The 24,530-nt window shown below is 57.0% G+C and overlaps 1 protein-coding gene across 18 annotated transcripts in view; it reads right to left on the reverse strand.

Annotated features, from left to right (window-relative positions):
• MAPK8IP3 (mitogen-activated protein kinase 8 interacting protein 3) overlaps window positions 1-24,530 on the reverse strand; it is a 48,119-nt gene that overhangs the window by 20,485 nt on the left and 3,104 nt on the right. For 7 of the 18 annotated variants that reach the window (XM_086691609.1, XM_086691615.1, XM_086691613.1 and 4 more), the window contains exons 2-6: window positions 11,427-11,547; window positions 10,088-10,158; window positions 9,766-9,857; window positions 5,988-6,011; window positions 3,329-3,473 (exon numbers count right to left, since the gene is read on the reverse strand). In XM_086691609.1, the coding sequence (XP_086547735.1) occupies window positions 3,329-3,473; window positions 5,988-6,011; window positions 9,766-9,857; window positions 10,088-10,158; window positions 11,427-11,547 (453 nt within the window). Of the gene's footprint in view, window positions 1-1,884; window positions 2,008-3,328; window positions 3,474-5,987; window positions 6,012-9,765; window positions 9,858-10,087; window positions 10,159-11,426; window positions 11,548-24,530 lie in introns of those variants that run through there. The other 11 variants (XM_086691620.1, XM_086691618.1, XM_086691608.1 and 8 more) reach the window with 8 other exon arrangements.

A 24,530-nucleotide genomic window follows, 5' to 3' on the forward strand; every position in this document is an offset into this window, starting at 1 on the left:
CCAGCTCCTCGGGCCCGGTCCCTTGGTTCACCCAGCCACTCCTCCCACTTTGCAGAGGCCGCTGCCACCTTATTTAAATGCTGCACATCGGGGCTTTTAGCCTACACGCTCCCGGGAACAGCCCGCCGATGCCGCGTGTGATGGACATGAAGCTAGGTGAACGTGACAAGCAACCCTTTGCAGCCAGCGGGGCGGGGGTCGGAAACAAGGTGCGCCTCAGGGCGGGGCGGAGGGCTCTACGGGGCCTGGGAGGAGGCTGAGCATGCCTTCGGATCAAGCTACGGGTGCTGCGGCCGGCCAGCCCCGTCTCCCGCCTCCCGCCTCCCGCCTCCCGCCCCCCACTCCATCTCCCGCTCCCAGTGCTGGCCGCAGCCAGGGGCTGGGAGGGGCACAGACCTCCCGAACGAACGCAGAGACTAGAGGGAATGTGGAATTCTCGGCCCCCACGGCTCAAGCACCTACACGTCCACACAAATGCCAACAAACTCTGACTCTTCTTCCACGGAACGGGTCACCCTCAAAACATTCCCGGAGCGGACAGAGACCGACCATTAAAATGCGCCCTCGGCCGCTGACCGTGAGAGCCTCCTGCCGCGAACACGCTCTACCTGAGGAAGTACGACGCAGGAAACCAGCCCGCTCCTCTCCCGGTCTTTCCTCCTGAAGCTCCTGACAAGATCCATAACCTGGCCCCACGCGGCTACGAACACCGACAACCGTGACTCACCCCCAACCCGGTCCTCGGTGGGCGCGCCAGAACCTGCCGGCAGCACCCCCGGGCCCTGTCACCACCCTCTCGCGGGGCCCAGCTCCCGGTGCACACCCCGGTCGCCAGCGGCAGGGGCTCACACGGTTTCTCCAGAAGGGGTGCTTCTGGGGGCGCTGAGGGGAAGGAGCTGACGGCAGGGGTGCATGGCCTTCTCCACAAGGCTGCACACACACTGGGACCCACTCACACCCGCCTTCAACTAGGAAGGCCTGACCAGGCTCCTGTGGCTGCCTCTAGGTGACCGGGAGGCAGAGCTGGTTGGGGACCTCTGAGACCTGCCTTTTCCTGACCCGCGTGGTCAGTGTCAGGCCAGGGCCTGGGGTGGTGACCTCCAGCTTCATCTAACAGGCTGCGGGGACGCGTCTGCCTGGAATCCAAATCGACACCCTCCTCGACCCGGCGGCCAGGTCCGCGGGGATGTGTGTTGGTGTGTGGGAACACCCGAGGCTCTCACAACTGGGGACGGGTAGGTGCTCCTGGGGTCCAGTGGGTGGAGGCGGGGGTCCGCTCACTATCCTGCAGGCCACAGGACGGCCCCCACAGCCAAGAACAACGGGCCCGGATTATTAATGTGCTGAGGCCACAGGCCCCGCGTGACAGGTCCTGTCTCCCTGGGGGCACCCCGTCCAAGCATTTTCTATTTGGGTTCCACTGCCTAAGGCCGATTTGAGAAGGAAAAATCCTCTTTGTGACACGAGGCACACTGACAGCCTCTGTGATGGAGCTGCCCCACTGGTCTGTCCACCCCACACGACACAGGCTCCCAGGCCTCCCGCGGGCAGGGGCCCTCTGCTGCACGGAGCCCCGGGCCAGCACTCAAGAGACGGCCGCAGGGGACCCGAGGCACGGGGAAGTCCGAGAGGGCCGAGGGAGGCTGGCATTCGAGTCCACACCTCTCTGGACCACACGTTTTCTGGGCCGCCTCCTCAACGGCCACGTCCGGTGGCCTGTCTGTGCCCCGCCAGCTGGTGTCTGCGGGTCTGCAGCGGGCCTCCTCGCCCCCAAAGTCACCGAGGGGAACCGTGCGGCGCAGCCAGGCCTCCCCCAGCCCCTGGCTCTCCCTGAGCCTACAGGCCGCCGCCTACCCGCAGGACGCTCCCCTGGCCACCACTTACCTAACGGCAAACCTCTCAACCTCCTAAACCATCAACGTGTGGCAGTGACCTCCAAATGCAAAGAACCCAAACTCTTAGCGGTCTTTCCTCACCATGAGTAGCCACAACTGTTTGGTTAAAACACTGAAAATACAGCACATAAAAACAAAAAACAGAACAAAAAAAACAACAAAAAAAATTAAGAAATTAGAAAGACCTTAAAACCTAGAACACAAAATAAAAAGAACTTAAATGTAATTAAAAAAAGGCAAATAAAACACATATACGAACTGAAACAGAAAACACGGTGATGAAGAGTAAAGCTACTTTGGACGTCGCAGCGGCAGGAAGAGACGCAGGAAGAAAGCTGGTGGGGGCGCGGGCAAGAGGCGGGGCTCAGCGGCCCCGCAACCCCCGCGGCCACCTCCCCCCGCCGCCCCGCATGAGCCGTCACCTCCAGTGGCATAGCCAGGCTCTGCCGGGGGGGGGGTCGCACCTGGCCCCCCAGGCCCCTGCCCTTCTGCCCCACCCCCCACACGGGCAGGTCCATTAACAGGTGGGCTGGCACCCAGGTCAAAGGTCGCAGAGACATGCTCAGTGTCTGCAGCAAAAGCGAAAGCGAGTGGGGTCACTTGGTGACAGAACGGGCAGCTTGCAGCCACCTCCAGCAGTCAAGCTGGACACCCAGGGACGAATGGACAGTCAGTCACAAGCTGCGGCAGGGAGAAGCTCCACAAGTTCAGGCCCCACAACCGCCAGCCCGCCCCAGTCCAGAGGCCCAGGGGCTTGGCCTTCCACAGGCACCTCCAACAGCCTCTGCGGGAAGGGCACCAGGCCTGGGTCGCCTCCTCCAGCCCTGGGGGTGGCATCCTTACCTGGCAATGGGGCCACAGCCTGTCTGGTGAAGGCAGGCTGAGCTCACAGACCGAAACCGGCAGCACGTGACCAGGGGCCCTGAATCAGTCCCTGCCCCTGGCTTTCTCGGGGACCCCGCTGAGGCGTGCACTCCCCAGATAACTGCACACACCCAGGACAGCCATCTCCCCAGACTCGGAGACCCAGAAGTCAGGAGCACAGTAAGGACAGTCTAGAGGAGAAGACGCCGACCCCTCACCCTGGACTTCCCCACAACTGGCGTGCAAACCTCAGATGCTAGGAGGACGGCACGTTCTGGGCCGGTGTCCAGTCTGGCCACGGGGCTCATACTTTGGGGCGAGTTGAGGAACAGACGTGCTTGTGCCCCCAAACAAAGGGTCAGCTCAGCCCTGGCCTGAGGCCCACGCCCCCCCCAGAGCAGTCCTTCTCTCCAGCTCGGACGCCCCTCCGCGGGAGGCCCTGCGAACCCAGGGGCAGCTGCAAAGGGTTGGCCGCAAAGACAGCTTCCTGAATGAGCGTGGGACGATGGGGGGACGGGACGGGGGAGAGGAGGCGGGGGGACCCTCACTCCACGGCACGGCTACAAAACCTGGTAGCTGGAGCTCAACTGCAGCTGGCCGAGGTCACTCAGGTGCCAGTGGTCCCCCGCAGGCACGAGCTTGCCCCCCATCTGTGCACGTACCATGCCGTCGGCCAGGGGGAAGACGTTCAGAGAGGTGGGGCGCTCCTTCCTGCTGAAACATGAGGGAGAAGGAAGGAAGCGCACATTACAGGTGGCTCACCACTCGGGAACGGGGCTCGCTCTGGACACGCAGGGCCCCGCCCTGAGGGAGCGGGGTCCTGGGTGGGGGCACAGGGGCCGCCTGCCCCGAGCTCCTCTGGAACCGAACGCGGTCTCGTGTGCAGGGGAACCTGGGCTGTCCTGCGGGCCTGTGTGATACTTCCTTGTTTCACCGTGACTCACGTTTGGCGATTTCGGTCTTACACCCGCTACGTGCACTAAGAAGTCCCACGGGGGAGCCAGCAGCAGGCCCCCCGGCAACGTGGCCGCGCAGAGCGCTCCCGGGGGGAGACTTTACGATGGCGGTCTTTCCTATAGGTGGCGCAGCGTGCCTGCGTGTTGCTGTCGGCCCTGCGTCTGTGTCCTGGGGCCAGACAGAAGGGATCGACCTCTTCGCTCTGTACTTGGCTCCCTGTCCCCCAACCCGCTCCAATGTTCCTTCATGAGATCTCACTGCAAAACGTCAGAACCGACGTGTGCAGAGTGAAGAGGGGCTCCGTCCTCCTGTTGGGTGTCGGTGTCCTTGACAGCCCGAGGGGGCCCCTTTCTCCCACTCCACGCAGTTATTCCTGGTCATCATGGAGCAAAGACCCCAGAGGGGAGTTCTTTTAAAGGTGTGCCAGGAGACAGGGATGAAGCCAGGATGAAGCCCAAAGTTGCCGGCCAAGTTCAGTCCCCAGGGGACGTTCCACTGGGGGCTTCTGATTGGATCCTGGGTGGCACACAGCCCAGGCCGGCCCATGCATGCCCTGCCCCGGGGCAGACACACCACACCCGGGAGAGGGTGGTCCACTCGATAGCCCGTGCTGCCCAGAGCTGTTCGGGCCAAGAATTAAAGCCCCCGCACCACAGCATCTCACGCTTGGAGCTTGACCCCCAGAGAGTGTGGTGGGAGGAGTGGCGGGGGCTTCTGCAGAGTTCCCCAACGGCCGGGTCCAGAGGCTGGACTGTTTTGGAGAGAGAAGACAGGCAGCTTCCTGCGGTGCTTGGAGGGTGCAGGTGACAGAGAGGAGACGTGAGGCCGTCACCCCTGATGTGAACTTGCTGCAGCCGGGCAGGGGCTTCGTGAGGCCTGGCCCTGGGAAGGGGGGGGGGGGGGGGGGGCTCTGTGGCCATGGCCAGGATGAAGGAGAAAAACACGGGGTCTGAGTTGGAGTCCTGCTTCGTCCCCTTTGAGGCCGGCTCGTGTGTCCTATTTAGCAAGACGCTGCCTCCCCTGGACCCGCTGAGAGCTGGCTGTGCCGTCCCAGAGTCAGTCTGTGGCAGGGACAGAACCAGAGGAGTGGAGTGCTCCTGGGGGCTGCACCCTTCACGGCCTCTCAGGAAGCTGGTTTCCCGTGGACGACCTTAGGGGCCTCACGCAGCCCTCGTCACCCGTGACAGAGGACGTGTCCTCAGTCGTGTCTCAGCTGCTCACGTGAGAGCTAGAGACTCAGATCTTAAGAAAGACATCAGGTTAGCAAGCTATGAGCCTGCAGGTCCATCAAAACCTCAGCAAGCCTGAGGCTCAGCTGGTGCTCAGGCTGCCTCCTGCCAGCAGCCCGTCACGCCCCCCTGCCACGCCCAGGTGTCTGGGAAGGCAGTGGCCGCCACACAGTCAGCACATCCCCAGAGGAGGGGCCTGGTCTCAGGCCACAGCGGCCAGGCTCCCAGGAATGCCCATCGCCTGCTCTTCCCCCTCAGGCCCCCGGGGCCAACGTGGGGATCCCTCTCCTCAGGCCTGGCTCCACCTCCGGAGAGATGCAGAGTGGGTCCCTGGGCCCCAGGTGGAGGGCAGCGTGTAAGCATCCCGCCTTGGAGGACACGTGTCCCCCACTTCCACGGCTCTGTGCACAGACATGCCTCGTGAGCAGTCAGGCTGCTCTCTTGCAATGGCGTCCTCCCTGGGGACCCAACATCATCTCCTCTCTCTGCTCCTCACACAGCCACGGGCAGCCGGGTCCACAGTCCCCTGGGCACTTGCTGGGCACTGCCCACCTGTGGCCCCGACCTGTCCAAAGCTTGGCCACTTCAGAAGCCGCAGCCCTAGGGAGTCATACCGCCTGCAGAGGTCAAGCTGCCCGCAAGGGTCACAGTCACACAGCAGGCTCTGGGCCCAGAATTGGGAGCGACTGTGAGTCCAGGACCGTGTGACACCAGAGCACAGGGTCTCCAGCCCTGCCCGGCCGGGTCCAGCGCGGCGGACCCAAGGTCTGATCTGAGAACAAGGTGGATGCTTGCCGGGCAGGGCCCCTGCACCACCACCTAGTCTGGGGCTGGCTCGGGAACCCGGGCCCAGCCCAATGCCGCCTCTCCATGGCCTCCGAGCACCACATCCAGACTCCATGATCGGTAACACTGCTGCAAAGAGCAGGGCGAGGACCAGCCCTGCACTGTAATTAAGAACCAATGGCCGGACCGACTCTCCCGAACCCCAGGGCACCCCGAGCGCTCCGCGCAACAGCGCAGACGCTGCCCCAGGCTTTACCTTTTCCTCCACGACTGGCGAGGACTGCAGGGCAGCGACAGACAAGGGCCAGCACACAGCGGCAACAGCACAGAGGGCGAGACGAGAAGACAGTATTAGAGGGCAGAGGTCAGGAGCTCAGGTCACACGTGCTCACACGGAGGGTGAGTGTGTGGTGCGGGCCAACGGCCAGGCACCCCACTCTGGACTTCCCTCCACAGGAACAGACACGTGGAAACACGTAGACATCTGCACGCGACAGACACACAACACAGACACATGACCCTCTCCGCTTCACCGAGAGGCCCCCAAGTGGGGCCTGTGCAGGCGAACAGGTTGCACACATACTCTGCACAGGGAGGAGGGCGAGTGCCGTCTGGCACACGTGGGCACGTGGGGATGGAGCACGCGTCACACATACCCTAACCCACGTCTCTAAAGACACACAGACTAAGAAGACCAAGCCAGGAGTGAAGAAAACGCCGGAGTAGGTTTTGCAGCGATCGGTGGCTTCCAGCACCGGTAGCCTCCAGGAGGGGCCAGAGAGACTGAACTTGGAAGCTGGGGCAGACATACATCTGTCCCCAAAGAGCTGCGGCAGGAGAGGGACACCCTGGAGAAGCAGGTCAGGATGGTGGGGGGGGAGGGGCCTCCCCGGGCCCCCAGGTGCAGTAGCGCAAGAGAAGGCTCATGCTTCCTGTTTCCACCTGCACTCCCTCTGGGAACGTGGGGTAGAGGCTGTTCACCCGGAAACAGTCCTGAGCAGTCAGACACGCACAGTGCACCCTCAGAGAGTGTGGGCTGCGGGCACGCGATGCAGGAGAGGTGGCCGGTTTCGCGGGCTGCTGAGGAAGTTCAACGCCGAGGGGCCGGCTAGCAGGGCGATGGCGGCCGTGCAGACCCACAGCAACCCCCTCCACCCCCCATCCAGACAAGTGCCGCTCCGGCCATCACCAGGCAGGAGCACCTTCCTCTTCGTGGCCAGAGGGACCCGGCAGAGGCCGACCGTATCCAAGGAGGTCTCGGCTGACAGCTCAGGTGCGTTCTTCCTGCGAGTAGGACTCTCTCACACAGGTGGGGCTCTGGCTCAGGAAGGTTTGTTAACGGACTGCTGACAGCCTAGAGACCATGGTGACTACATACCCCTCGACCGTGGGGTTCCCTTCTAGTAGGATCAAATCAGGGAGAAGAGGCTCGGCGGATATCCGCACCAGAGCCCCTCCCTCTCCTGGACAGCCACCAGGTCCGTGTTACAAAAGAAGGGGCTCCTGTGGGCTCTTGCCAGAGTCCCCCCTCCCCCCCACCGAGGGCGGTACGGTCTACACCAACAGGAGGTGGACTGTCAGCTGAACGGAAGACACCTGTTCCTTGCTGAACAGGTTGTGGGGCTGCTTATGACCATCCCGGGGCCCGGAGGGAGGAGAGCGCACAGAGCTTCCACAAACGGCCGTGGGGCCTCGGAGGGGACCCTAGACGGGACCCTGTGAGCCGGCCCCTCTCGAGTTTGAGTCTTGACCAGCAGAAGGGTGGCACCCGCAACGGGCTGGAGCCCAGCTCCGACACCAGGGAGGCTGGAGGGCCTGGTGCCGTGCTCCGTCCAGACTGGCTCAGGGTCGAGGGAGCCACAAGACATGCGGGAGAGCAGGTTCCCAGACCAGGTCCTGCGTCCGGCGCACATGGAGACATCCACGGAAAGCAACCCCATCCTGCAACCGTGGGGCCTCTTCCACATCCAGGAAGAAACTGAGGCCTGACCCGGCCCCCGGTGACGGCCAGGATGTTCGGTGCCCGGCTTCGTAACTTGCGCAGCTTCTGCTTTTTGCTGAGCCTGCGTCATCCTGAGGTTCTGCGCATCCCTGGGGCCCAGCGTGCTGACCCCTCGTAGAACCCTGCACGCTCATGGCCTCCAAGTCCTGAATTCAGAAGTCACACCTTCCCGGTTTCTGGGAAAACTGGGCCCTTCTCCCTGGGCTCTCTCCTTTGTGACCTTTGAGGTGCTCCTGTCCTAAAGGAGGCTGGTAGGGAAACAGCCTGAAGGTTCTGGAATGCTGCAGCTCTCAGGAACTGGCCACGAGCCCAGCCCCAGCCCAGACTGCCCTGACCAACTCCCCACAGAAAACAACACAAAGACCCCTGCCCCAGGTTAGCATTCTAGTGCCGCTGCTCAGAAATCTTCCCGGCACCTCTGAGTGCAGGAGTGAGGACCTCACAGTGCACTCAAGAGAAAATCTCAGCCGTGAACCAGTAGCTTGCGAGATCGCTATATCCCTCCTTCAGACATCTGTGACCCAGAAACGATACCTACAGAGTTCTGTCATTCAAACCGTTTGGTCCGTATGCCCTCACTAGCTGGTGCTGACTCAGCTAACGAACAACACAGTGTGTGACACCTCCCTGGGGCGTGAGAATTCACTGCAGGGAAGCGTCCTCAAGGGCCGGCGCCCCCGCTCCCCGCGAGAAGCAGGGGGGCTGTGAAAAACAGGCTGACCGTCCCTGCACCTCCTTTCCTAGGTCCTGCTAGGCCTTCTTCACATGCGTGCTCAGTGCTTCTGTTTTCAAGTCAGACGCCTCTAGCACAGGATACAACAGCTCTGCCCGCTGGTAAAGACCGTGGTCGGCAACGGTCACAGCGGCAGGGCCTGAGCCCTCCTGTCTGTGGCATGACCCATTGAAGAGGCGGGCACGGAGAAAGCTTTCGCAGCCAGCAAGGGCTTCATGCAACGTGACCATGACTTGAGGCCTTGGCCTGCAGGAATGACGGGCCACCGCTGGAAATGGACCCATCACCAAGCTCGATCTGGGGGACCTGGGATTCCAACCTCCGGCCCCTCCTCCGACCTACTAGAGACTTGGGACTTCTGTCCCGGCCCACCCGGCCCAGGTCCGTAACCTGGGTCTCCCCAGGCCAACTCCCTCAAGTTGCCGACACCCTCGAGAAGTTCGCTGACAGTCCGCTCCTTTGGGCCTTATCCCGACTGAAGGGCACAGAGTGGGGAGAAAGCAGCTGGCCTCGGCAGGCCTCTCTCCACCCCCCAAATAAAACCAGCGGAGCTCCTGGACTCAGACCAGTGAGGGCCTCTGGATCTGCTGGTGCCACCCTGGCCTGCAGTAAGAATGTGGCTCCACGCGGCGGTCACCAGGCTGTCTAGGCCTCTTCCCCACCCACGCATCAGTGCTCGTGATTCGAGGTAGTTAAGGCCCACAGTCACGGAGACCTGGATTAGCGAATGAGACACACACGCCTCACAGAGATCAGAACCTTCGTTCCTGACTCCTCCTGGGAGATTCCACTTGCTATGTTTTACAAAGCAGAAAATGGGGTGTGGAAGAGGCTGCTCCAGGACAGGGGCCAGAGCTGGGCTTCCAACGTCCCTGAGCGGCCCTGGTCCGGGCGTGCCACACAACGCTGCACCGCCCCGCCCGCCTCCACGCTCTGGGCGTCTCTGCACCTGTCTGTGCGTGACCCCAGAAGCCCCACGAGTGTCGATGGGAGGCCACAGGCAAGTTTTAGTGAGTAGGTGGGTCCAGAAACAAGGCCCTGAGATGATCAGGAACGGCCACCCCATTATCCCAGGGCCTTTGTAATCGCACATGGCCAGCAGGAGGGCCACCCCGTTCCCCCGGACCGGCTCGGGCGCCAGGGGCTCGGGCGGGGCACGTTCCTGCTCCAGCCACGTACCCCGGCCAGGAACCCGAGTCAGGGAGAAGCAGCTCTCCGGAGCGCCCCCTGCCCTCCCGGCCCAGGCACCTCGGGGATGAGGGAACCAGAGAGGCTGCCACCTCCAGCTTCCCGCCTTACCTCCTCCCAGGCAGGCTGCCCTCGGTTTGGCTGTTTCCCCCAACCTGCTGCATCTTGGACCTCTCGATATGTTCTACGTAGGTCTGGATCATCTGTGGAGGAGGAGGCTGCCATGTGAGTCGTTCCCACTGACCCCGGCCCCTCTCCCCTCCTCTAACTGTGGTACTTTCCAGGCCCGCTGTGCTCCGACAGCAGTAAAAACGACGCTCGCGAAAGGGAGTCTGGCCAGCACGTGGCTAACCGCTTTCTGGCTGGGGCAGGAGAAACCGGAAGTAAAGGCCAGAAGCCTCGCACGGCTGCTGGGCCGCGGGAGGGCACCCACCTCTGTGTGTCGCTGGTGCAGGGCGTTGTACTCCTTCTTCATCTCGGACTCTCTCTCCTCCAAGCGGGAAACTAGAAAACACAGCCGCCGCGTGTCAACGGCACAACCCACATCTCCACGCCCCCTCACTTCCCCTCCGGGCTCGGCACGTGGGCAGAGGGTCCCAGGACAAACTGATGCCTGGTGCAGAGGGCCACCCTCAGGAGAGAACGCCGGGGCCGCCAGAAGGCAGGTCCTGGCTGGTCTGGGCGGCACCTGGTGTGCTCAGTCCTGCCACGAGGAGAACCAGGGTGCCTGAAGCTCGGCCACGGGCGACTGGCTGCGTCTGAGCTGGCCAGCGGCCCCCGAGACGGAGTCAGGTGCGGACAGGACTCCAGCAAGTGGCTTGTACAAGGGGGCAGAGTTCATACGTGAGTAGCCTCCGTGCCGAGGCAAAGAGCAGAAGACATCTGAAATGTGGGACGGGACACACAAGTGTCCCTTACACGTACCAAAGGCTGCAAAGACCACGCCGTGACCTGCCACCTCCGGGCACGGGGGTTCCCCCTGAGTTGACAATCCCTGCCCCTCAGCAAGGGCCACTCTGGCCACGAAATGCAGGGAAGTCACCCGAATGCCCCACAGGCCTGCTGGGGAGCTCACGAGACAGCCAGGCACCCTGCACCTGTGCCCCACCGAGCAAGCGTGCGGCCAGGACACCTTCCGCCTGTGGCCCTCTGTTCAAACTTCAGCTGTGTCCTTTCTCCGTCACGAAAACGTCTACTCATGGGTCACCCTAAGGTTGACTTTTAAACAGAGACTTGTGAAAACCGAAACAATGCTTCTCATAACAACCCTCATCCAAAAGCACTCCATTGCCCCTGCATGCAGGGGACACAGTGATCCTGCAGGCCCCCGGCCAGCCCGGCACCCCCAGGCAGGGCCACGCCGGCGGGCTCCCTCAGCAGGCCTGGCCTCCCGACCACCCAACAGCGGCGTCCCCTCGGTGCCACGCAGACAGGGGCCCGCACCGCACGGGAGCTGTAACCCAAGGGGTCACACGGGATGGCGCGCTGGCCCAGTCTGGCTCGGACTGCAGCCTGAAGCCAAAATGCTTTGTCATCAAAGGAGCCTCGTTTACTTATTTCCACAAGGAATCGGAGGCTGATTACGGGAAATGCGTGGCAGCGTAAAGAAGTAAGACAAAGGGTAGGGCGAGTGACAGTGCGGGTAGAATATGGCTGTCCCGGGCTCCCTCGCTCTCCTTTCATCAAAGGCTCTCAACATCCTTCCCAGCTGGGGTCAGCCTGGGAACAACAGACACATTCAAATGCCGGTCCCCCTCTGGCGGGCCACTTACTCTGATCCGCGTAGTTCTTGGCCTTCAGTTCCAGCTGGCGGGTCTGAAACTCATAATGTTCCACCTGGATTTGCAGCTCTTTCTTCTCCTGTTCCAGGGCATCTTCAAACTCGATGAATTTCTACACGCGGGAGGAGAAACAGAGCAGGCGCGTCGTGAACGCGGGATGCCAGGCGACAGCAGCCTCTCACAGAGGGGTCAAAGGCTTCCGGGACCGACATTCACAGGCTCCCGAGGCCACACGGCCTGTCACCCTCAGGCAGCAAACCCCGACACACGGGGGCCCCTGAGGAGGGACCAGAGTTTCCCAAGAAACCTTCGGTGTGCGTGGGGGGCTCCGTCGGTTAAGCATCAGACTCTTGATCTCCACTCAGGTCATGGTCTCACGGTTGATGAGTCTGAGCCCTGTGTCCGGCTCTGCACTGATGACAGAGGCTACTTGGGGTTCTCTCTCTCGTCTCTGTCCCTACCCCGCTTGTGCTCTTTCTCCCTCTCTCAAAATAATAAATACCCTTATTAAAAAAAAAGGGGGGGGGCTCACGCCTGGTTTAATGTTCTGCTGTTGCCATCCTGCAATTCCTACTAGTATTTGAACAAGGGACCCCACAGTTCCATTTCCACACTGGGCCCCACAAGTCGGGTACCTGGTCCTTTTGCAACAGAGTGACATTACTCCTCTCGATACCACAACACACCTAAACGAGGTCAAGTCTACTTGGCTCTTCATCTGTATTCCAATTGCCACTCAGTTCAGGAAGCCATCAGTACTGGAATAACCAGCAATGGAGATCGGTCTTTGGAATCTTTCCCTTACATGCTAAGTAGCTAAGCAAAATTATCATCAAATCGAGTGAAAAGAAAGCACTTTGAAAAAAAAAAAAAAAAAAAGGACAATTCTTGGGACTCCCGCGTGGCTCAGTCAGTTAAGCGTCTAACTCTTGATTTCCGTTCAGGGCAGGATCTCAGGGTTCATGGGATGGAGCCCCGCATCAGGCTCTGCACTGACAGTGTGGAGCCTGCTTGGGATTCTGTCTCCCTCTCTCTCTCCCCCTCCCCTGCTCACACTCTGTCTCTCAAACAAACATCAAAAGCAAATGATTACTACCAACAATTACATGATACGCAAATTCGTGAAGCGTTCCCTATTTTTGTGTTGTATGGAAACCAATTTGACAATAAATTTCATATTAAAAAAACAAAACATAACAAGCCTAGTAAAAATAAATAAATTACAATTCATTTGAAAAACAAAAAGCGATTTCGTTTGTAGGAAGCAGGAGTATCAGCTACATTAACACATGAAGAGTTTCTCAGAAGATGGGAATACAGGGGTGCCTGGGTGGCTTTGCCAGCCAGGCGCCCAACTTCAGCTCAGGTCACGATCTCATGGTTCCTGGGTTTGAGCCCCGCGTCAGACTATGTGTTGGCAGCTCAGAGCCTGGAGCCGGCTTCAGATTCTGTGTCTCCCTCTCTCTCTGCCCCTCCCCAGCTCACATGGTCTCTCTCTCTCAAAAATATACAAACATTAAAAAAATATATTTTTTTTAAAGAGATGGGAATATAAAACTGATGGCTGGTCTTGGGTTTCGGGCATCTGGAAGAGTGCCGGAACAACTGCACCCAGGACCCACCGGCTCCAGGCCTTTGTGCCCCAAGCCGACTTGTCTGTGCCCAGCGGGGGAGGGCGGGAACCCCGGGGGAGGGGCAGACAGGCGCCCCAGGAGCAGGAAAATGCACGCTGATGGTGCGGCTGCGCACAAAATACAAGTCAGTTGTTCTGTGTGCTTGGGACTGAATCAGTGTGTGAAGAATAAACTGTTGTTAACAGACTGATAAGGATATTTTTTAAACTGGGTAATTTTAATTCCCATTATTTAAAAAAAAATTATGTTGGGGCACCTGGGTGGCTCAGTCGGTTAAGCATCTGACTTCGACTCAGGTCACGATCTCGTGGTTTGTGGGTTCGAGCCCCGCGTCGTGCTCTGTGCTGACAGCGCAGAGCCTGGAGCCTGCTTCGTATTCTGTGTCTCCTCCTCTCTCTGCCCCTCCCATGCTCATGCTCTGTCTCTCAATAATAAATAAACATTAAAAAAAAATTTTTTTTTTAATTATGAAAATAATGAAACGTAAGGGCGCCTGGGTGGCTCAGTCGGTTGAGTGGGCAACTCCTGATTTCGGCTCAGGTTATGAGCCCAGGGTTGTGGGATGGAGCCCCACGCTGGGCTCCATGCTGAGTGTGGAGACTGCTTGGGATCTTTCTTTCCCTCCGTCCCTCCCTGCTCATGTTCTCTATCCCTCTCTCAATTTAAAAAAAAAAAAGAGAGAGAGAAGAATGAAATGTAAACAACATGTGCTTTTGTAGGAAAATCAGGTGAGAGAGCGTGAAGTAAAAAGAAGGCTATTTTCTTTTTTTTTTTTTTAATTTTTTTTTTTAACATTTATTTATTTTTGAGAGAGAGAGAGAGAGAGAGAGAGAGCATGAACAGGGAGGGTCAGAGAAAGAGGGAGACACAGAATCCGAAACAGGCTCCAGGCTCTGAGCTGTCCGCACAGAGTCCGACGCGGGGCTCGAACCCACAGACTGTGAGATCACGACCTGAGCCGAAGTCGGACGCTTAACCGACTGAGCCACCCAGGCGCCCCAAGAAGGCTATTTTCAAGAAACCACAATTCTGCTCTCTGGAGTCGGTTTAAGATTAGGAGGTGTTCTTCCAGATGTGTGTGGGTGTGGGTGCACAGGGCAGACGTGCAATCTCTTGTACACAGGGTCGCGTGGCCTGATTTACTCGGTGGCTTCGGGCAGAGCTTCTTTCTACATCCAGAAACACTCTACCACCTCCTCCGTGAGAAGCGGTGCGTGCAGAGCAGATTCCGTCCCGTGGATTACCCGCTGTCGGGGCTTCCGGGCTGCTCGCACACGCCCGTTATTGGGGTCACTGCCTGCGCAAAGGCACGATGGCTACCTGCTCTCGAAGGCTGTGATCACACTCGGCTGATGACCCTTCGGCAGGGTCGCCCAGCTCCGGCTCCCCCGGGGCTAGGGCAGCAGCCCTTCCCAGAGCCCCCCGCTGCCTCGGCACAGAGCTTAACCAGAATGCTGCCAGCCGCACGCGTGGGAAAGCGACCGGCCACGATCGTCCCGGCTTTCAGTTCCCTGCTGACTCTGCTAGTGAACATTTTCCACAAACCGACCCGGTACATACTGCACCTCTTCCACGAGCAGCTCGCTACGTCCTGGCCCAGCGTCCTACGACCGTGTCCCCGCTGCTCTCCGTGATCCGCAAGGACTTCTACTGTGCCTGCTCGAGTCTGTCTCACAGGCTACAGACGCGCCCCAGGACGCGGCTGGGTGCGCACACTGTGCAAGTTGACTTAATGGTCTCTCCTGTCCCGTTGCTTTGAAATGCCACCTTTATCACAGGCAAAACCCTAGTAGAGATTTCGGTCTGTCTGTGAGCCAGTACCAGGGGGCTTTCTGAACGTGGACTGTTAACGTTACCCTTCAATACCTGTTCCACACTCATCCTCTCAAGTCCCCTTTCAACGTTTTCTTGGTTATTCCCACTTGCTCATCCTTCTAGAGTGGAGCTTCTTTCTACATCCAGAAACACTCTACCACGTCCGCCGTGATAGAGCACCGTGTGGAGTCACTTCTGTATTTATTTTTGAAGAAGCAGTTTCCCTGTCTCTAAGCACCAGCTCTCTGCACCTCTGGAAGGGTTCCCGGTTTTTGGTGACCAAGTCCTCAGGGCTGGGATGAAGAGAAAAGTCATCGCGAGCCCGTCGAGGGCTGTTTGACAGAAGACGGAAAATTCTCCCTTCCTTTACACCGACCCCACCCGGGGCCAGCGGCACCACTGTGGTTTCACACAAAGAAGGGACCACGTCGTGACAACCGTCCCGTCTCTATTTCGTCACATGTTACTTGCACCTGACATGTGGAAACCAGCTAAGGGATTTCCAAACTAAAGACCGTGTCAGAAAGCTGTCCTTCCCAGGTTCTTACGAAGCTCAAGACAGACTTTCTTAAGTGTATCCTGATAGGTGATGATTAAAATTTTTTAACGTCTATTTTTGAGAGACAGACAGAGAGCAAGCAGGGGAGGGGCAGAGAGAGAGGGAGACAACAGAATCCAAAGCAGGCTCTAGGCTCTAAGGTGTCAGCACAGAGTCTGACGTGTGGCTCGAACCCACGAACCATGAGATCATGACCTGAGCCGAAGTCGGACGCTTAACTGACTGATCCGCCCAGGAGCCCCCCCCCCACCCCCGACAGGTGATCATTAAAATCAACCTAAGTGCCAGTGCCGGAAAGCTTTGCCACGGAACACAACCACCGACGTGTCTGCAGATTCCCGATGAAGCCAGCCCCAAACCAGACCACAGCAGAAGTCCTCTGACCTTGGCATGTTACGGCTTTCAGCGTCGAGAAGGATGGAGACACTGACCAGGAGCAAGCACCAAGTGAAGCTATGAACACGGGCATCCTTAAGGCCAAAGGCGAAGGGCACACAGGGGGCAGGGACACAGAGCCCACGGTGGGTAAGCAGGGCATCTGTGGTTCTCGGGCTGCGTGGAGCCCTGTGCCCAAGGAATGGCCCTACGGGGCGGGAACCACTCCATCCTTAGGGATGGGTCTCTTCCACCCTCTCGCACCCCTGCTCAAAGGCACGTGGGTGCTCACGTGGAGCAGCCCCTCGGGTGAGCCCAAGTGACCACCAGCAGATGTGAGGACCCTGGCCTCGGGCCCACTCTCTCCACGCTGGCTTCTGGACCACGGCGTGTGCGGTGGGGAGCCCCTGTTCCTGGGCTCCCTGACGTCAGCACCCTACCAGACAGAACGGACTGGGGGCCCCGCAAGGCCTCTGGGTCTGTGACAGCATTACAGACATGACGTGGCATGGACAGCTTGCAAGAAATCCTCCTCTCTTCCCCTCTTGAAGGAATTATTTCAGTGTCATTAAAGTAACTCTGGTTAACAACAGCGCAAGCCTGCCATTCACCCGAAATAGAACACGCAATGGAATCTTCATCAAATATTAGAGGGAACAAATAACGTGGAGGAACAGTGCCTGGTCGAGACGCCATACGGAATCTTTGCGTTTTAGCAGGACACGCTCAGAGCTAGACTCGGGAAGAAGCGCATGTCATCTGGACAAGTGAGGGAGAAGGCAGGGGCGCCCTGGCTGGCAGCGAGCTCAAGAGAGAAGCAAGGAGGCTGCCAACCCCAGCTCCCCGGGCACAGGGGTGGGCCACGTGGGGGAGGGGCTGGTAGCAGGACACTGTATCATCTGGGTGAGCAAAGTCACCCCAAATTCGATAGATGGCTTCAAAAAAGCAGAAAATATTAAAAAAAAATTTTTTTTAACGTTTATTTATTTTTGAGACAGAGAGAGACAGAGCATGAACGGGGAGGGTCAGAGAGAGGGAGACACAGAATCTGAAACAGGCTCCAGGCTCTGAGCTGTCTGCACAGAGCCCGACACGGGGCTCGAACTCACAGACCACGAGATCATGACCTGAGCCGAAGTCGGCCGCTTAACCAACTGAGCCACCCAGGAGCCCCAGAAAATATTTTTAATTAGATACCACTTAGTTTAGATTTAAGGGAATCAAGAGTTTTCAGTGGTGGCAGACAGGGTAGGGTGGAGAATAAGTAAAGTCTGTAAAGAAAATCTTCCAAAATTTTAAAAGTAGAATCTGACGAGGGGCGCCTGGGTGGCTCAGGCAGTTAAGAATCTGACTCTTGATCTCAGCTCAGGTCATGATCTAACGGTCTGTGAGTTCGAGCCCTACTTTGGGCTCTGGGCTGACAGGGTGGAGCCCGCTTGGGATGCTCTCTCTCCCTTTCTCTGTGCCCCTCCCCCACTCGCAGGAGCTCACATGTGGGCTTTCTCTCTCAAAATAAATCAACAAGCATTAAAAAAAAAAGAATCTGTGGGGCGCCTGGGTGGCTCAGTCAGTTGAACACCCGACTTCGGCTTGTGTCATGATCTCGCAGTTGACGAGTTCGAGCCCCGCGTCGGGCTCTGTGCTGACAGCTCAGAGCCTGGAACCTGCTTCTCATTCTGTGTCTCCTTCTCTCTCTGCCTCTCCCCCCGTTCATGCTCTGTCTCTGTCTCAAAAATAAAGATAAACGTTAAAAAAAAAAATGAAAAAAAAAAAAGAATCTTTTACAAAATAGGACTACAACTGACAAGAATAAAAATCTGACCGTCAGCATTTGGGCTGTGTGGGTCTGCATGGTACTGAAGACACAAAAACAAAAATCTCCCACCGGAACCCACTCTACACATAGTAGCATCTCAGGCCCAAAGGTGTCCAGAAGGCGTGACTGCAGCAGAGCGAAAACTCGGTGCACATGCTGACTATACGTACCACGGGTTTGATGCATTTGAAGTTAACCATCTGTCTAACCAAGTCTCCTCAAAATATCACGAAGCACAGGATAACGCACAGTGTTTACGGTCACTCTTGTGACAAGTCTTTTGAGCGCCCCAAAGAGCAAGGACCGGCCAACACACAGTTGAGGAAAACGCGTCCTATTCTCAGCATCTAGACATCAAACACCGAAGGCGCACTTCTAAATACCAAGAGACCACACAATTCTCTTTTTCGATTTGTTTTAAGGAGTCTGTCCCCTCTCTCCCATGAACAAAGTGCTGTTTTATTTTATTTTATTTAAAAAAATTTTTTTTTCAACGTTTTATTTATTTTTGGGACAGAGAGAGACAGAGCATGAACAGGGGAGGGGCAGAGAGAGAGGGAAACACAGAATCGGAAACAGGCTCCAGGCTCTGAGCCATCAGCCCAGAGCCCGACGCGGGGCTCGAACTCCCGGAACGCGAGATCGTGACCTGGCTGAAGTCGGACGCCTAACCGACTGTGCCACCCAGGCGCCCCCAAAGTGCTGTTTTAAAGTGAAACTAGGGGTGCCTGGGTGGCTCAGTCGGTTAAGCATCCAACTTCAGCTCAGGTCATGATCTCATGGTCTGTGAGTTTGAGCCCTGTGTTGGGCTTTGGGCTGACAGCTCAGAGTCTGGAGCCTGCTTTGGACTCTGGGTCTCCCTCTCTCTCTCTCTCTGAAAAAGAAATAAACATTAAAAAAAAGTTAAACTCAACTTTGGTTTTCGAACTTGCTTTCAGGTGAATTTCAAGACACACACTGAAATAACCTGAGTGCGGGCTCTTTCTAACTCAGAGCCAGAGAATTTCCTCAGTGTTCCATGGAATGAGGTCATTCATCCCAGTGTGTCCATAAAAGCAAAGGTAAGAAGTAAACCGACCTTTTGTGTCAAATATAAAATTAAAAACACAGCAGAAATCAGTATCCCTAATTCCCACAACGTAAGAGAGATTATCAGGTAAACACTTTTTATAACATAATCATTAATTCTGGAAACTTCCATAACACAAGGTTATTTTAATGGCAAAGTAAGTTAACATATTCAATCTAATCCTTCCCTCATATGTGTCCTTTAGGGCAGGGTCATACACAGGAAATAATTCAATTCTGGCTGGTTTGTTAGAAGAGAATCCAGGGGCGCCTGGGTGACTCAGTCAATTAAGCATCCGACTCCAGCTCTGGTCACGGTTCTCACAGTTCGTGGGCTGGAGCCCTGAGTCAGGCTCTGTGCTGACAGCTCAGAGCCTGGAGCTTGCTTCGGATTCTGTGTCTCCCTTGCTCTCTACCGCTCCCCTGCTCAAAGTCTCTCTTTCCCTCTCAAAAATAAATAAATAAACATTAAAAGAAAAAAAAAATGAACCCAACAGAAATCAAAGACCTTGTTTTTTTGCATCAGTCATCATTTAATTCCTTCTGGGGTGGTGCAGGGATAGAGCAGATTTCCGAAAAAAGTCCTCTTTTTTGGACTTTTAGGCAGGCCGGGCAGTAAACAGTTGGGGTGCTGGGCACAGACTTCATGCACAGGGGGAGGCGCCCTGCTCCTGGAGGCTGACCCCCTGCACGGTGATGGCACTCATGAAATGTTTACCGGGCTCTCCCTGGGGCGATGAATCCCTAAGACCTCACACCACAGATGTTCTTTTACAGCTTGCTTTCCAACGGTGTCACCACGTAGACCATGAAACGCAGTGTGGGCAGCGGGGCGGAGCAGCCGGGAAGTTACCCCCAGGTACCAGCCCGCTGAGCCCAGGGGGTGGCCCACAGGGTGAGAGAGGAAAGTGCACTTTTGTATTCTGGTAGGATGCACACCTGTGGGGGGCCAGGCCGTGCAGGAATCCAAGAATCAGGCTGGATTCACAGAAAAAGCAGAAGTTTCTCACATTCGTGTCACAGGGACCACTGGTTTAGCAACCGCCTGAACCGAATCCCAATAAATGGCGATGGTTTAATTCACACTGACTTCTAAGGATTGGCAAGACAGGAAAAATATCTTTTATTTTTATGTCTCAAAAAAGATTTTTATGGGTGTGTTTACATACCAAGTATTAGCATATACTTTATATGTTAAGTATATGCTATATAAAACACACACACCAGATACACAAAATACCTGACGTGGGTGGTAACGTGGGACAGAAGGCCGAGTCTCTCTCAGGGGTGTGCCCGGCTCCTTGCACGCGCTTGCCCGCCCCGTTCGTACCTGGCCCCTGCTCCTACGAGGCTGAGAGCACGCGTGCCAGGGGCACTCTGTCTGGCCGTTCCGTGGGCACAGGGGGCTGCTGTCTAGAAACGAACATGGCCGGCGTGACAGAGACCCTGAGCCACACGCGTGAGCAGGCACCCACGGGCTTCCACAGTGCTGAGGAGGGGGCTGGGAAGGCCGGGGAAGGACCCATGAAGCAGCAGGGCATCTGGACAGCGGGCAGAGTTCCTGGGGACGGGAGCCCAGAGACTCTTATGAGACGTGTCGCTTTGAACCTGTCGCTATTGACAATCAGAATCTAAACTTGCCAGCCTTTGCCCCACAAGGCCTCCCGAACAAGGGGTAGTCCTCGGGGACAAGGACCTGTCCCCACCTAACCTGGCATTCCCCAAATCTCCTGGCCATAAGAGGTGATGACTACGCGGGCTCCAAGTATCTGCTGTCAGCCACCCACTGCTCGTGGCCTCTCCTGGGTTCGGGGTGTCTCCCCAGGACCCCCGCAGGCAGGGGCTCCGGGCTGGCCTGTCCCAAGCTACAGCAGCAGGGCCTTGGGCCGCGGACAAATGCACCTCCCCACTTCACCGGCACGGGCGGGATGGACAACGGGGCCAGCTCAGCAGTAAGGGGAGGGTACGGACAACACCTGCAAGAACCCGGATGAGTCTCAAAGTCATTACACAGAAAGACGCCGGACCAAAAAAAGACCAAAAACTGCACGATTCTATTTATATAAAGTTCTAGAAAACGCAAACTAATCTACCGTGACGGAAAGCGGATCAGCGGTTCCCTGGGGGTGGGGGACGCAGGGAGAGGCCACTGAGGGGCAGAAGGAAACTTCAGGGATGGTGGCGACCATCGTCACCCTGACCGCGGGGACGGTTTCTGGGTGTGAACAGGTCAACACTCGCCACACTGCACAAACGCATACAGTGTAGCGCGTTGAAGGGAAGACGCGGCCGGGGTCCCAGATCTCCACCTGGGCCGTGACGCCAGCCATTTTGTGGGCGCTGGGGATTTCTCGACAGGTTCTTCCCAGCCTTTCGAGAATTCCCTCGCCTCCTGCTCTTTCCCGAACAGCTGCCATTCTTTTGTTGTCGCTTATGTCACAATATTTTGCTTCTGTCTGGTCTCCCGTGTCCAGTCCTCCTGCTCTGGGTGCTCTCCTCTTTCGGACCACAATCACTGCCAGCGGCTCCCTTTCTGGCCCGAGGCTGTGTAAGGGGATGCCTCCTGCCTGCCCTGCCTGCCCTGCCTGCCCAGGGCGGGGCCGCTGATGCTGTGGCTGTTTACGGGAATTAAAGTGACATAAAGTAAAAACTCACTTCCCCTGCGGCCCGAGCCACCTGTGCAGTGTCAGTGATGCCATGCGGTCACTGGCTATTGAACCGGACAGCTGCCCCGTAGACTCAGTGGTGGAGGCCTTGCCCTCCGGGAACTAGGACGGTTGGGTGTGGTGTGCACTGAGGCAGAGGAAGACCGCTTCCCTCATCCTCATGCGCAAGGGCAGGGCCCACTCCCGGGTAGGGTGGGCCGACTGGGGCGACAGGGCCCCTCCCTCTGGTCGGGCACTCATCCATCCAAGCACCCAGCATCTGGATGTGTCCACAAAGCCCCCGCGCCAGACGCTGGGGAGGCAGGGGTGCACGGGGACTGGAAGACCATGCAGAGGGGCAGCGTGGGGGGAGCAGAGCGTGGTGCAGGGAGCTGGCCAGAGTGAGGTGGGCCTGGCCGGTTCAAGCATGGGGGTGGGGTGTCGTCTCTGTCCATCTACCCACAGTAGTCCTGTCCCCACTTTTCACCCCGCATCCCGTGCCCCCACTGCACGGGAACATGGAGCTGCATCTCCCCCCGTACTTCCCCCCCCCCCAGACCTATCCCCAGAGCCTGCAGCCGAGCCTGGCACTCAGTGGGCTCTGGTGAACGAGGACACGGGTGGGTGCAGGCCCGGATGGGACGTGTCTTTGGAAAAGTCCCCTCTGGTGGAGGAGGGGTTGGGACAGGGAGAGAGGCTGGCAGGCCAGCGTGACGATGCCGACTGGAACCAGGACCGTGGCAAAGGAGACCAAAAAAGCACGGGAAGCCTAAAGTCAGGCCACAAGAATGGCCAGGACTCAGTGACTGTGGGGCTTGGGAGGTAACGTCCTGACCTTTCCCAGAGCACAGGAAACCCGTGCCCGAAAAGGCACATTGGCCCTGCCGCTGATGGCGCCCCTGGATGTCCGCTGCAGCTCTGTGTTGGCACAGTGAACAGGCCATCCCGCCACCCTCACAATGAATGGGACCTGAGAGAGGTGCCTCCGCCCGACACCCGTCTTGTACACAGCAAGGATTTCAGGGACCCCAGGAAATGCGTGATGTCACCTCTGGGGGCTCTCTGCTGTCCTGAACCCGGTCACGCGGTCACGTGAAAGCCAAACCAAGGAGCGTCCTGCAAAACCAGGGTCATGTGACAGTCTCAAAAAGTAGAAAGCGAGGCACCGATCCAGGAGAGAGGACCAGCAGGACCCCGGAGTTGTTGGCAGAGTGAGGAGGAGGGATGGAGAGAGAGAAAAGCAGTGCAGGGGGCGCGCGGGGGGCTCAGTCATTAAGCCTCTGACTCGCGGCTCAGGTCATGATCTCGCAGTCACAGTTGGTGAGACCCAGCCCTGCGTTTGGGATTCTCTCTTTCCCTCCCCGTGCCCTGCTACCGCGTACATGTGCCCTCTCTCTCAAAAATAAATAAACGTTGGGGCGCTTGGGTGGCGCAGTCGGTTAAGCGTCCGACTTCAGCCAGGTCACGATCTCGTGGTCCGTGAGTTCGAGCCCCGCGTCGGGCTCTGGGCTGATGGCTCAGAGCCTGGAGCCTGCTTCCGATTCTGTGTCTCCCTCTCTCTCTGCCCCTCCCCCGTTCATGCTCTGTCTCTCTCTGTCCCAAAAATAAATAAACGTTAAAAAAAAATTAAAAAAAAAAAAATAAACGTTAAAAAGTTTGCAAATAAAAAGAACAAGGTAGAAAAGTGCTCCTATTTGGGAATGTACGCAGAGTATTATTTGCGCACCCTCTATAAATGGTTCCAAAACAGCAAGTTTTAGAAAACTTAAAAATAAAAAACCCAGCGGGGTGCCTGGCTGGCTCAGCTGGTAGAGAATGTGACTCTTGATTTCAGGGGTTGTGAGTTTCAGCCCCGTGTGGGGGGGAGGGGCAGAGCTCATTAAAAAAATTAAATTAATACCATTAAAAAAACCCCCAGGTATTAACTTTAATTTAGCATCCGACTTCGCCTCAGGTCATGATCCCCCAGTTCTGGGAGTTCGAGCCCCATGTCGGGGTTTTTGCTGGCAGCTCAAAGCCTGGAATCTGCTGCAGATTCTGTGTCTCCCTCTCTCTTTGTCCCTCCCATGCTTGTGCTCTCTGTCCCTCTCAAAAACAAACTGAAAACATTATAAACAAACAAACAAACAAACATACATTAAAAAAGAAGCCCTCGCTTGGGAAGAACTCACACTAACTTGTTCCAGTCCTTGACACCGCTGTCTAGCCGCCGCCACCGGGCCCGGAGGGTTCCTGACACGGCAGGACAAGCAGGTGGCAGGGCTCTGGGCCCAGAGGCCAGCAGACCGAAGTGGGCACCTTCCACACGTTTGCTCTGGCCGGGGAACGCCCCAACCTGTCTGCATGTTTAAGGGCGATTCGGTGGTTCTCTGGGAGACTCAGGACAGCTACAGCGGGCCAGCCTTTAGAAGTAACTGGGGGAGGCAGTACTGGCCACTAAATCTTAATGGCTTTATCAAAAAAAAAAAAAGGCTTTTAAAAACTACTTTTAACATTACAACGTGGCAAAATCGGAAGATGACATGCCTTGTCCAAGCAGCAGCGAATTTACTATTTGTCATCTGGGAAACAAGAAGAAAAGCTTCTGATTCAGTGCATTAATTCACTTATGAGAAGAGGCAAAATGATCATCTCTACAGAGTGGATCCAGCTTAATCCTATCCAAATGTTCTCCCGAGAAATAACTTACTTTTACAGAACCAGAAACAGTTTGGGGCAAAACTTTCTTCCCGTCGGATGCCTTCCTTTGGTAGCACCAAATGCCGAGGGTGAAGATGATTTTGATGCAAGTAACGGCTATCAAACTCACATCTGGCCGAAAAACGACTGTTTTTCCTCCTATGAACTACGTGCCTGAGCCCTGCCCTGCCCCGGGGAGCCCTCTGCCCGTTCCTCCCTCAAGTCACACTGGGTGGGCAACTACTTGCTCTGTGGTGCTCTCACCCAACTGCCCACCGCCACCCTTCCTAACAGGAAGGAACTTGGTGGACTTAAAAAACAACTTCCTGTCAATCAGATAAGGATTCAGAATTTTTAAGGTCTCCGTAGAAATTTTAGAGCCAGCAATAGGTCCGCTTAGCTGCACAAGCTTGAGCAGGACTCCGAGATCTCAATTCCAAGGGCAAACCCCACACAATCAGAGACCGAGATGCCCAGCGCTTGCCGTCTGCAAATCCGAGGCGC

Source organism: Puma concolor, chromosome E3, assembly GCF_028749965.1.
Source record: "Puma concolor isolate L17-30 chromosome E3, mPumCon1.1.hap2, whole genome shotgun sequence".
Taxonomy (NCBI): Eukaryota; Metazoa; Chordata; class Mammalia; order Carnivora; family Felidae; genus Puma; species Puma concolor.